General features: G+C 27.2%; 1 protein-coding gene across 1 annotated transcript in view; it reads right to left on the reverse strand.

The window, feature by feature from the left end:
- Positions 1–2,278: 2,278 nt before the first annotated feature.
- The window catches only part of LOC107454018 (synaptogenesis protein syg-2), a 239,538-nt gene continuing 227,100 nt past the window's right edge, over positions 2,279–14,716 (reverse strand). Inside the window, exons 12-16 of the mRNA XM_087167468.1 lie at positions 13,396–13,426; positions 10,363–10,433; positions 9,965–10,080; positions 8,319–8,770; positions 2,279–2,517 (exon numbers count right to left, since the gene is read on the reverse strand). Of these exons, the coding sequence (XP_087023594.1) occupies positions 8,726–8,770; positions 9,965–10,080; positions 10,363–10,433; positions 13,396–13,426 (263 nt within the window). The 3' untranslated portion in view covers positions 2,279–2,517; positions 8,319–8,725. The remainder of the gene's footprint in view (positions 2,518–8,318; positions 8,771–9,964; positions 10,081–10,362; positions 10,434–13,395; positions 13,427–14,716) is intronic.

The raw sequence follows: 14,716 nt of genomic DNA on the forward strand, positions 1-14,716 counted from the left end.
GTACAGCAGGAAATAAATAAAACTGAATTTAACAATAGAAAGGAAATGCATTACATTTTATTTTCACTTATGATTATTGTTTTGTAGCGCTGAAACCGAAACAAAATTTAAAGTACTATCCATTGAGTAGAAGAGAAAGCAAAAGCAAGAGCTTAATATTTTTAGTGATTACATCTTGAAAACCTGAAGAAAAGAATGAGAGCTTTACTTTTCGGATTCTTGAGATTTATGAAAAACGCAGAGGAATTTATTGCCAGAAAATAAATTTTGCAAAGCTTATAGTGATAAAAATAACATAAGATAAATATTTTTTCAACCTCAAATTTCAACCATGCTTACACAATGAATCTCACAATACCATCAAAACAGAGAAAAACCTATTATCTGAAACAAACATGTTCAAAGAATACATATTCTCTAAGGATTGAGAATATTTCGGCAAACGCGTAAATCCTCGAGAAAAATGTTGTGTCTGCAACAAGAGGATCAGAATTATGTTGAGAATAGATTTCTTTGCGTTAGATTTTGATGCTAAAAATATATATACTAAAATATCTGAAGGGGATTTTAAAGTAGAGTTCTTTAAAGCAGATTAAAATGCATTGAGTTATTAATACATCTTAGGTTTCCAAGTGATTTACATAGTTATACGATTTATGCACTTGTGTTTCAAAAATGTATATTTGATACATTTATAATATTTTAACGATTTAATTTTATATTTATATTTCTCTTTTATGATTTTTTAAACGATAAAATACTCTTCTGAATAATAAAAAAGCAATAAATCTTTTTGTTCGTATTTGTGTCCTATCATGATCGGGTCAGTGAAACCCCAACATCAATAAGAATACTCAGATCATCTTTAATTTAATGTGTCGTTATCGATTCAAACTTCATTCACAGCACCTAATATTTTTAAAACTGTTTTCTTTGCAAAAATGGTTAGCTATTTTACACGTGATTTAGTTTGGGGTCATACCTTTAACCGGTTACGACTCGTTTTAAAGACACAACAACTCCTTCAACAGTCATCGAGAGCAAAGTAAATCATAACAATAAAAGCTTAACACGAATAGAATGCTTAGATCATATTAAATTTAAAAATGCTAATCATTATTTTTATAAATATTTTAAAGAAGTGATCAAAGTATAAAGAAATAAAGTCTATTCCAGATGATAAGAAAGAAATCTCAATAGTGCGTCATTAATTTTCATTTTTTTTATTATTTACTTGATTTTCGTGACATTTAGCTTTAAAGGGTATTCTATTTTTTATAAAAGTCTTACAGGAAAAATTCGAAACATTTTTAAAAGAGGGATTATAAATAGTTAAAACTTTGTTTTTCGAAAATAAGGTTTTCAACAATATTTCTCAATAAGGAAATATTTTATATTAAATATCCAGGTCTTTTTTCTTTAATCAAATGTAAAAAAAAAAAATTTTATTCCATTATTTATCCATTTAGGCAAGATCAAAATATTTACTGTTCTTTTAAGAAAATTAATAAAACAATACTGCCCCATTTGTTGCTATTACAATTAGCTATCAATAAACATTTTAAATAAATTTTCGAACTATAGTTTTAACTTAAAACATATTATAAAAAAATTATGTTTTTGTATATATTTTACTATTGAAAAGGGAGCCGTAAAATTTCAAAAAAAGGGAAGAAAAAAAATTTACTAAAGACTGAGATGATTCGTGATTTGTAAATACACTTGTTTAATTAAAATTCATTAAAGTATTTGTTAAACAAAAAAATAATTGATTTTTTGCAGCAATCACTCAATATAAAATTAATTTATAAAAGTGTATTATCAAATTTTATTTTAGTTTAAGCTCGAAACATTATAAATCTTGATATTTACTTATTTTTTAAAACATTAATTGACCAAATTGGTCATCAAAGGCAGCTAGTCATTAATAAACATAAAAATCACTTTGTATTAATTTAAGACAAAAGATACACTGTGAAAATTCCGAAGAATATTACTGTAAAATTTGCAAGAACTCAGTGTGCCAGTACTTATTACCGTAAAATCTTATTTTCATCATAAAACTTTACGAAACAAAATCTGATATACCGTAATTTTCATAGCGAAATTCCTGCGGCACTGAAATTAAATAGATATTTCTATACGGTATAAAATTTTTCGGATGGATTTTACTGTAAAAGGGATTTTTTAGAAACTGTACTCAGGTTGAATGTGCTTTTACTGCAATTTTATCCGGAATTTTTTACAGTGTACGAATTCAAAAAGATAACAAGACTTATTCCATGACAAAATATTTATTTCACTGGATCAATGTACATGTTTGTTTTATTTTAGAATAAGCAACCTAAAATTAAAAATGGGGAAAATACACATATTTTTTTTTATTATTCAAACTGTTATTATTATTTGTTTAATTTTAACAACGGAACACAAAAATATTTACGAATTAAATTATAAAACTTTCCAGTGCTTTTCCCATCAAAACTTAGTAAATGGTCACAACATTCTTAGTAGCACCTGTAAAGAAAACAAAAGTAATTTATGCCATGAAATATTATAAATAATTAATACCATTTATACATGTTATATGTCCTCAATCTTTTACATAATTTGCGGAGATTACAATAGGAAGAAATAATCTATTTTTAACTCGAAATACTAAATAGCTAAAATGAAAGCTAAATAGGTGAAATTTAATAGAGTAAATAAATTTCAATATATTTAGATTTTTTTTGTTCAAAAACATTAGTCTAATCATTAAACTAAATAATCAGTCTCGTTATTAATTGATTTCCAATCAGACTATAATACAATTAGATTTTTTTTAAAAATTAGTTTAATCATTAAATAATTTAATCAGTATAATTATTAATTAGTTTTTAATTAAGTTCTAACATAGTAATACAAAATTTGAAGTTCCTAAAGTTAAAATTTTTTGAAGTTTTCCTTTTTAAAATGATTTTTGAAACGAACTCTGAGAATTCTAAAATTTATCCTTATGTGCTTTGAAATTTCGACATTGCATTCTAAATATGAATAATTAATTTCAAGAAGTGAATATATTTTTATTTTTGTTTCAGTAGTTTCATAATTTTGTTTTTAAATGCTAGTGAAAAATTATAACATTAACGTAAGCACAAGAATAGGAAGTTTAATATATTTCCGCTTTACTATGGAGTCTAAATATCCAGAGTAAGTATACAACAATAACTATTTTGAAATTTGTTTCTTCACTTCAGCTTCAGAATTTTTACTGACATGCGAGAGCCTAATTTTTCGAAATGCAAATATAGATAGCAATATGTATTATTTGAGATGTAAAAACTTTTACCTCTACACTCTAAAAGTAACGCAGTAGTATAATATACTTTACGTATCGCGTCTACTTTTAAATTAATTTAAAATTTGAAATAATTCACAAATTGAAAAAAAAAACGTGAATTGTTTACATTCCGCTGTAAAGAATAATATAGTATTAAGCTTTTATCTCATAGATGTTGCTTTATAAAAGAATATTTTGTTTTCATTACTTTTATTAGTATACTGAAAAAAAAAGGAATTTTTCAAAATTGTCAGAAAATTTTACCATTTATTGTATTGATGGTAGTGGGTTAATAAAAAAGCTCGGAATTGTTAGCAGAACCGCTTTGATAATGATTATGATAAAATTAGCAATAAATTAGAGATTTATAATAGATGCTAATATTTATTAAATGTAGTAAAATTTGTTAATTTTATCACGATACCTATGAAAATGGCATAAAAACCATTTATTCAGTTAAATCTGTTCTGCTTTGTATCTCTTACTAAATATGTGGTAATAAGAACTGCAATTTTGAAAACCTAAATTTTCGATAAACCGTTACTGTATGAAAGACAAACATTTAAATTAATGGTTTAAATGCCACTTTTTTAGTATTATAATGCAGCATTATGATTTTTTTTCTAGAAATTTTATTACGTAAGAATAAGATCATTTTGCCAGAATTTGTATTTGCTCTGTTATAAATTTATAATTTTGCATTTTGGTTAAAGGTTGGAAAAATAGATTAAATATTTAATACAAAAGTTAAAGGGCGAACGAAATGATTTCATTTCCAACGAAATTCATGCAAATATTTTATTACTTAAAGAGGAACCAGACAGCGAAAAATAATCCTTTGTTATATACTTAGCGATGAGAAAATTAAAGAAAGGAGTTTCATATGAATTAACAGAGAGAATAATTTCTTCTGTGTGCTTTTAAACTATAACTTACATTTACTGATGGTAGAATCACGGAGAATCCTTTATTCTGCAAATTGCCCTTTTGTGTATTTTACCGATTTTCAGGCACGTGATCAAAATAACAAAGAAACTAATAAATAAATAATTATCTGAGGTACCAAAGAAACTAATGTGATTATACGAAAATGTTTTTTGATCATAATTATTGCAAAAATATAATATTAATTCATAAAAAGTTATCATAAAATTTCAATGGTTCCATTATCATCTATATATCATAAAAAGACATTAAAATAAGAAATAAAAAGCATCAGAAATATTTGACGTTTGTATACTGCTGTTGTCGGCACTAAAATGTCATTTGTCAATTGCTGCTCAAGAGTCAAACTCTATTAAGTGGGCAATAACCATTTGTAGAAACTAAGTATGTCATCAAGTGTCTCAGTCAGCAAAGAGTTTCTGCATACTGTTTTTAGTCTATTGTTACGTTCTGGTCCACAGCGCGCAAAATCTAACTCGCTATGACAAGAATAATATGCTGGTTTTATTTAAAAAACATTTTTCAAAAAAAAATTTACTCTGCTGCCCTTAAATATACGATCTTCAATAGCAAACTAGGGATTTGAAATTTCGAGTCTTAAACTAGATAGATTCATATTGCGTAATCTATGACGTAATTTCTGAAAATTTGGGGATTTGAGGGGGTTGAAAAACTTGTTTTTGACAAATTTGAACGTGTCGAACGCTTCAGTTGCCTTCGAGAAGGACTTTTAGATACAACTAACCCATATTTGCGTTACATGGAGAAGAAAACCCATAAACCCTCCCACGGTTAGCCTGACAGAAACGGGACTCTAGCTTATAATCACTCTACCACTGAGGATAATTTACGTCAGTACTGTAATCGGTACGAGCCGGGTGTGGAATTCGTATCGACAACCCATCGCTTTGATTCGAAACCGGTGCAACTCATTGGAAGGTTAACGCTTTATCCCCTGAGCCACTACGGCTCAAGTTAACCAATTTTCCGTAATTTCCACTCAGTATCTCTTCGCTCATTTATCCGAACAGTACTAGAACTCACCCCGTGAAGATATATGTTCACCCAGTTTCCTTTATGACCTACTCAATTAATGATTCAGTTTTTTTATGAGAATTTTAAATTACATTTACAGTTAGTCAGAGTTATTTTCAATGAAGTATGATTCTTTGGCTCATCTAAATGGTTAATGTTTCTTTTTTTGTATCTGATACATATTACAAGTGCAGTTGATTTGTTTTGAGAAATGAGGCTTAATTGATCAAAATTTCAGTGTTGCTCGAATATGCCCATCTCTAGTTTCGTGTTCACACAATTTATTCGAGAATTCTATCATTAGTAGGATACACTTCTGCACTGTCTGGAAGTGTCGAGAAAATTTTGGAATTTTTCTAAAGCTCATGATTCCTGAATTGATGTGTGACGAGATTCTATATGAATGTATGAGGGGTTTAATATCATCTTCACTCAAATCTCGCAACATTGGAGGAGGACATATTACACAAGAATTCCTACTAGTGATTTCAAAGTAATCCGAAGCTTGAAAAGTTTATCGTCAGTTGTATAAAACTTAGTCTTAACTAAGCAAATTCCTGTTAAACAGTATCTGCCATACATTTTAAATACAATCACTCTCATTTATCGCCCCGAAAAAAACTTGGCAAACCATGATACTGTAACTTCATTACATTCCAGACAGGTATATATTGTCAATTGAGTCTTTGTTGTATGTAGGAAGGATTTTAAAAAACAATACAAATCATCCTAAAGAAAAGAGAGTCTTAGGAATTTCGTGCAATATAAACTTTCAATCTTCGGAACACTTTAAATTAATTAAATCATTTTTAAGGGTTTATCCTTCCCCCACAGACGCACAACTTATTTGAGCATGATATTGAGTCCCACATTAATTCTGAACTTAGGCGCATTAGAGAAATACTTAACTTTCTCAATTACTTCCATGTTATAGAGAGGTTTGTCAAACTTGAAACTGAAGCTGAGAATAAAATATGAGAATATGAAGCTAGAAATAGAAGTAATCGAGTAACACTGTAGTCCAGATTGTTTAAACTTCATTTCTCAAAACATTACAGTTTAGATACGCAATAGGTATAAAAATAATCTTAATGATGCATAAAACTAAAGAATCTTAATCCATTGAAAACCAGTGTATATACCGCAAATATCATGTAAATACCCTGATAAAAAATTGCATGGTTGGTCAGATAGAATGTATGGGAAAATTGATGTGCCATTTTCTTCACATAGTGAGTTTTGCGAAGAGATACACAATGAAAATTACAAAAATTTGTAAACATACGTTAAACGCTGCTCAAACGTGAGAAATGAAATAATTGATCAGAAGTTGTTCAAAGTACGACTTAATCATTAAAAAAACTAAATCATGTTTATTCCAAAAATCTTGACCATCTAAAAGGAGAATAACAAAAAGGCGTGTTTTTTTTCACGTTTTCAGAAATTATAATCACGATGCGCGAAGGAAAGATATTGAAAAATTTTAAAATTTTTATGCTCTTTTTATTCTTATTATAATAGGCAACTTTCCTGCACCAAAACGCGACGAAATTCCAAAATTCATTCGTTTCGAACTGCTCCATTGGAGATGACACTGTGCGAAAGAAAGTGGCAACCCAAATGGAAAAAAGAACAAAACCTTATTGTTTTTGCAACCTGATGCACTACAGTAAAGTTACAACCGGGTTTGGCTTTTATGAAACAACACTAATAAGACACAGGGCTAAAGAGAATAGAAGGGCTGGTTCACTCCTTTGAAGTAGCTCTCGCCGCGCCAATCCTCCTATTTTCTCTAGTGACGTCACTTTGGCGCAAAGCTCGCACTTTTACTTCAAGAACGGAGCGCTCGGTCTTACTAGCTCTAACTAATATTGGACCATTTCTTTTTGCGAGATATTCTAAGACATTTGTTATTTTCTATAATGACTTTCCTCAGTTTTTGCAGTGAATTAACAAGAATTTAAAACTATTATCGAAATGCCAGTTTGCACGATTGCAAATTCTGATAGAAAAATAAGTGGAAAAAATATAATTTTCCGCGTGTTCCCTAAAGTAAATGAACAACTATGTAAAGAATGGATTCCGAGATGACTCAGTTAATATAAAACAGCAATACGTTTATTCTGTCTTTAAGAGCTTTTATAAAAATTCATTATCTAAATAGAAACCGCCTCGTTACTTAAAAAAGAAAGGCAGGTGAAAAAAATTAAAAAATGGATAAAGTCAAAGAAAATTAAAATGTAAATAAAAAGTATAAAAAAAAATATATAGTATATAGTTGGAATTCTCCTAATTTCATAACATATTTTTTAATGTAGTTATCCTAAATATTTATGATTTTTTTTAAAAATTATATTCTCTTAAATTTAAATATATATAAATTATATCATCGTAAATTTCAATATCTATAAACAATTGTAAAATTTCTAATGTCATTATGAACCTAAATTATTATTTTGTTTCAGTAATTAGCGTTTAAGGTAGATGTTTCCTAATGATTAAGTATGAACAAATTGCTATTAACGGCATATTTTAAAATCAGGGATTCTAAATTTAACTCAATTTATTGTTATAAAAGAATATGTAGATAAAAAAAGTGTCGATATATGCTTTCATTTTTCTTAATAATTAAAGTTAAAGCTGAACTTTTTAAAATAAAGTATTTATAGTGTCATTTTTGCCAACTAGTAAAACATTTTTATAAGCTTGAAATGGTATTTTTTTTAATATAATGCCCAAGAACGTTTTTTTGAACTATGTTTATGAACGGAAATAATGTGTTAATTAGGTAAAGTTTGAAAGCTAATTACCAGAAAAAGTCTAAACTTAATTTTACAAAGAGAAAGATGCAAAGTTATCATAATATCTTTGCTTGCGATCTCCGAGATCTGTGGACACAGTGACGTCATGAGGAGGGAAATCGTAGCTTCAGCTCTAAGAGCGGAGTGAACTAGCCCTTCTATTCTCTTTAGCCCTGAATAAGACATAGACATTAAGTGTTATAATACTGACTCACCATGTAAGAGCAATCCATCTTGAACATCACTTCTAGATGCGTAACTTAACACTGAGTAAATATCATGTAGAAAACTTCGTTAACAAACAACATGTATTACAATACATACATATTTCGAGCCTCGAAAGAAGGCTTGTACTTTACACCATAATACACAATATATAGAACAACAAATGCAACACATAGTTTCTGAAGAAGAATATGAGTTTAATTTTGCTGCACGTAAAAAACAGCAAAATTAGTCAACTATAACAATGTAGAACACTGCCACATAGTTTTTTGGTTTCAAATATTTTTTTTTTCAAATCGTGTGGATACTTTAAAATCAATAGCCAATGGTATTTCACCTTTCCTCATTCACATTAAGTTCTTTTTAAGCTTTCCGAAAGTTAGCACATCTCCTCATGTCATCTTGTAACAATAGTTGATAAAGGATGGTGATTGTGAGCATTCTGAAAATTCATAAAAGCAAACTAATTTACCATTTCATTTTAAAAAACCAAAAAAAAAGGAAATTATGTAAAATATATTTGAAAAAACATTATAATATATTCGTTTGGTTTCATGATTATGATTATAATTTTACGATTTTGTTCTTTGTTATTTTTTTTATTAAAACCTATTTTTTTTAAATTTATTTATTTATATTATTATTTTTTTAAAACTTGAATTTTTCTTGAGTAAAAAAGAACAATATAAGGCTGTGAGTTTTTGATGAAATTTAGTACGGTGACAGTGGCTCACATTAATAAGCAAATCAAACTTCTGAAAACTTGATTGCACCATACTATGGCTTTTGATCACATAAATAATTAAATTTTACACCGGTTTTAAGGAAATAACAAGCTTGAACTATTATGTGGCACAAAATTTCTTAAGAATGTATTTCTGTCACGAGATGAACTCTGGTCAGAGAGTTCAACAACGTTATGCAGTTTTCACTTCCTGAAGGGCAGACTGTTCACGCAGTTATTGTCAAGTTTCAGTCATGAAACTATCTAAACCTAAATTTGAAACAACAAAATAACGGAAACACTTTGTATTAAATATTGTTATTAAAATATTGCAAATAAACAAATTTAATAAAATTCAGCTTAAAATTTTTTGTCCTTTCTTCGTTTGATAGGCCGCATTTTTATTATTTTCGCAAAATCTATTTATCGGATTTCCATATTGTCGCTACAAGATAATGAAATTATTTACAATTGCTCTATTTTTTTTTTTTACTTTTAATGCCTTACAAAATTCAATTTATTTTTAAATTGTTAAAAACTTAAATTTTAGGAGCATAAATTGGACAAAATAACTGCTCAATAAAAAATGCACTGCATATCTTACGAAAATTCAAATATTTCCGAACGAGTTTCACCAATTGATAACCAATCAATACCTTTAAAGATTATTAATTTTTAAATAAACAGTAAAAAGTTCTACTTAAGTAAATTCAATGGGATAATCAACTCCCAAAAAATCTATTACTGCAAAAATATCAGCTTTTATTAAATTTAAATAAACTTCTCAATTGTAAACAAAGACAAACCTTTTAAGCAAATGCAATAACAAAGCTAAATATCGCATGTTTGAAATACAATTAAGGGATATAATTCATTGAAATAAATTTAAAATTAAACTTTTTGAAATATTACCTGATTCGATGGATAGTGAGGTTTGTGTATAACATTTTCATATGTGTATTCTTTGCAATCTCCCAAACTTTCATATATCCTCTCTGTTCGGGCATTGGGAGTCAAATCAACATATTCTGCAGGAAAACGAAAGAGATATTCAGTAAATATCTCATACCACACAGATACAATAAACAAGTTTCAGCAATTAAGATTTTCTTAAAACTATATTTTAATTATCAATGTGACTTTTGCTATTAGAGGGATTTTTTTGTGAAAAACAATTCATTGAAGGCAACTAAGCAACTAAGAAATTAACTTTTTAAGTTTAAATAGGATATTTTTTAATTGTGCAGTCATAATAATATTTAACCATTTTTGATAACTGATGGAAATCACACGATGATCTTTTTTATTACCTGTTTGATAATTTTTCGTGTAAATATCAGTCTGTTTGCCATCAAATACACTTTCTGACGACGCTGGTAACCTATTTAAATAGAATTCAATTACAAATTTTATATATATTTTTAAAAACTATTTTTCATACATTAGAGATTCCTTCGTTAAATGATTTTTTATCAGAGGAACGATGGGAAAAACAAATTACGAACAATAAATTGTTCATAAAATATATTCATAAGTATTACAATATATCTTGTAAGTATACGGGTTATTCTATATTTTTAGAAAAAAGTATTTATTTATTTCTTAAATTAAAATATCATCTGCACTGACTAAAATTCATACTTGAGGTCATCCTCACAAACCATTAAAATTGAGTCATATTACATGAAAATCCAGTCAAAATTTAATATGGGTATTTTATTTAGTTTTGCGCACTGTACTCAGCGACGTTTTTTAAATTATAATGAAGATACATAAAAATTATTCTTTTAATAATTTATTTGACTTACTTATTTTTGTCAATCATAATCTAGGCATTAAAATAAACATTAATTAATCTATTTCATCTCAGTATTCATAGGTTAAAACACAATACAACTTCGAATTCATTCGAATAATTATCTAGAGCCAGTAGTGATCACCATCTACATAAATGCAGTATTAAACTATTTCTCGCCGGTAAAAAAAATTAAAATATGAATGATTTAAACATTTCAGATTCATTTTAGTTGCAAATATTTAAATGGAAATTGTTGTGGTGTAAGCAACACAATTTATTTAATGCATTCTGTTCAAATATTTAAGAGATGAATCTAAAGGCAAAAACAAAGAATATGGGGATAATATTTCCTGACATACTATAATATTTTATAAAGTTATTTTCAATATTTTCTAAGTCTATATAAATCTTTTTTTTTGTTGAGATCTTGAGTGAAAGTAATGGTCAGTGCTTCGAGTGCAAATGAATATTTATGACAAACTATACTTACTCATCAAACATTGAAATATAAGTGCTCCTCTCTTCTCGATAAAAGCTAAAAAGCAATTTAGTTTCATATCTTTTTCTTAAAAAAATGTTACGTGTGTTTTTGAAGCACGTTTTTCCTGATTATTGGAATATGGTATTATTTTTGAAGCAATATTGCTAGCCATCTCGGATATAAAACTCTTAAAAAAGCATCATTTTATACATTTAAAAGTGAATTTCTATTTTCACTATTTTATATTTGTCATCATAATTTTCTTGTATTTCTGATTATTGTAGAGAAAAAAAAATTTAATATTAACTTTTTTTCAATTACTTTTTATTTCGTTCTAAAACTTTTTGTTATATGGAACACTGTTAGAAATTTCTCTCAAACAAAGGCTTAAATAACAATTTATTTAAGTGTTATTTTACCATATTCACAGAAAACAGTAAAAGAACCATAAATAAGACGTTATTAAAACTGTAAATTCTGACGAAAACGGTTTATTAATAGGTTTCTCCTAATATAGCTGAACAACATTAATTTTATCGCGCAACTAGGTCCACCTAATGAAGCCACTTAGTTCCTTGCAACTGGTTACGTATTATAGCTGATATGACTAATCTGTCGATCTTATGACTGACAAAACGGGTGTTTAAGTCTCAGCATTGACTCCACAATATTTCTCCCATGCCCTTTAAAACATTAATAGTTTACAGCACCCTGCAGCCCCCAATTTTGTGACCCTGGACTACTGGAATAAGCTTCTCTTCTTCAAGTATAGATGGCAGCACCATAAAGCTGATTAACGAAAAAATTTTAGTAATTCAAATCCCTCAAGATAATTTAAACAACCAGAAAAACTAGTTAAGCAAAGTTTCATTTGATAAAACACAACTCACGCACAACCTACTTTTTTTGTCCATTACCTAATGAAGTTCCTACCTCTAATGTATAGTTCAATTTCTTCTTATGATTTTTATATCGAGCTAGTTGTATATGGTTAAAACAATTGTTTTAATCGTTGTATTCATGGTTTCTTATGATACTTCTTGTAAACGATTTCAAAATCGCAAAGGTAAAAAATTTACTTTATTATAAGCTTCACTGGTTAATTGGATGGACACACAGATGCCGTTCATTTTATCATAATCTTAAAATAACAATTCTAACAGTGAACAACAATTTTATCAAAATATAAGAATTTGAAGAAACTTAATTCAATAATATTTTTATTAATAGTCTTTTACTGCTTCTTTCATTTGCCTCTATTTTACTTAATAACTAACATCAGAAGTTTAACGCAGTTTTTGCATTTATAATGAATTTAATTGGATTTTTCCCGAAATATTTTTACAATCATAATTTTATTAAAACGATAAAACAATTTGGAACATCTATTTCCTTAACATATTAAAATGATTTTACCAAAGCGAAAAAAATGTAAATAAATAAAAAAACAAATAAGTAAAAAGTTACTTCTTGATGCAGAGGTACTTGGTTAAAATGTGTAAGAACACACTTAAAAATCTTGTTATCATGTTAAACCATAATGCCATACAATTTTGAAGGCCATAATATTATAAGTTGTACCCTATTTTCCTATACTTCATAAACTTGACTATAAGGCATGGTTCTACTTGAATGTAAACATGGTTCAATTCATCAGCTGATTCGAAAAGTATTGTGGTTAATATTGAACACCATAGTAAAACTGCAGGAAATTTGGAACATATTATGATTTTTGTGAAAAACTAAATAGACTCCACTTAACGTAATATTAATGCCTTAAAACTTTCAAATTAATTAAAATTTCAGCCTCACTTTTGTGGAACAACTGTTTTGAATAATCAACTATTTTGATTCAAAATACGTTGATTTTAAATACTTTTAATAAAAAAAATTAGTTTGAAAAAGAGCGTTTGGGAAGTTAATATATAACCATATTTATTATAAATCATATTTACTTATCGTTTATAAAAGCTTTTTTGCTTCAAAAATTATAAGCTTTAAACGGGTATAATCCATTTCAACGTATCATATAAAAATACATTATTTAAGAGATATTAAACTTACTTTTCTTCTGTTGTTTTCTCTTCGTTTTTGCCTGAAAAATAATTGTGCATACTTTAATAAAATTAAGAAAAAAAACCATCTATAAATTCATAGATAAATGTTCATGGAAATGTATAGGATTATTTTATCTAATTAAATTAAGATAAATAGAGTCGAAACATATATATATATATATATATATATATATATATATATATATATATATATATATATATATATATATAATAAAAAAATAAATACAAGAAAACACTAAGAAAATTAAGAAAACAATAAGTAACATTTATTGCGCTTAAGCTGCAAGTAAACAGCACTCATTAGATAAGTTCAAAATGAAGAATAAAACAAAGAAAAATTATAGACATATGAAAAAAAGGGGGTGGGAAATAATAAGTAAAAAAAACAACAAACAATATTTTATTTAAAAAAAAAAAAAAAAAAAAAAAAAAAAAAAAAAAAAGGAAATGTTAATTAAAAAACCGGAGAAAAAGCCGGAAAAAAAAAGATATAATCTTTTCTTCAGCCCACACGATTATATCCGCAAAACAGAGTGCTTTCTGATATTGTATCAATAAAGCCAAAGCAAAATATATTAATACAATAGTGTGAGGAGCACTCAAAAAAATTTTTATTAAATAACTACGTAAAAATAAATATAACATGTAAAAACAGATAATAAAATAAAATAAAAAGAAAAAATAAAATAAAAAACATTAAAAAGGGGGGACTATAAAGCGAGTAGCAAAATCATAACAACTTACTTGGACAGTTATTTTTCAAGAATGATTTAAAAATGTTTTCGCAGAAAGATTGCCAGATTACAAAATATGAAAACAAAAGATGAAAACAAAAGCGCAAATTGAGTGTAACCATTATTATTGACCATTATAATTGAGTGTAACCATAAATTAACAAAGAAATTATTTAGTAAATGTAACATCCTTGGTAACTAAAAAACAATGGATACCCAACTAATGTAATAAAATTTTATATAAAATCATTGAATTAATCGTATATTTTGGTGGATATATTTTCTAAACATTTTTTTGTTAATTTTTATGATTTTCCCATGTGCAAATCCATTTCAGGCCAAAATTCATTGCCAAAATTATTTACTAAATAATTTCTTTGTTAATTTATGTAATTTTTCCATGTGCAAATCCATTTCGGGCAAATCCGTGGCTATAATTATGTACTAAAATTTTTTCTTTGTTAATCTTTCCATGTGCAAATCCATTTCGGGCAAATCCGTGGTTAGAATTATTTACTAAAAATTCCTTTGCTAAATAATTTCCCTTGTTAATCTATACAGTTTTTCCATGTG

The sequence above is a fragment of the Parasteatoda tepidariorum genome, chromosome 7, assembly GCF_982258835.1.
Source record: "Parasteatoda tepidariorum strain Cologne lab strain chromosome 7, Ptep-v5.0, whole genome shotgun sequence".
NCBI lineage: Eukaryota > Metazoa > Arthropoda > Arachnida > Araneae > Theridiidae > Parasteatoda > Parasteatoda tepidariorum.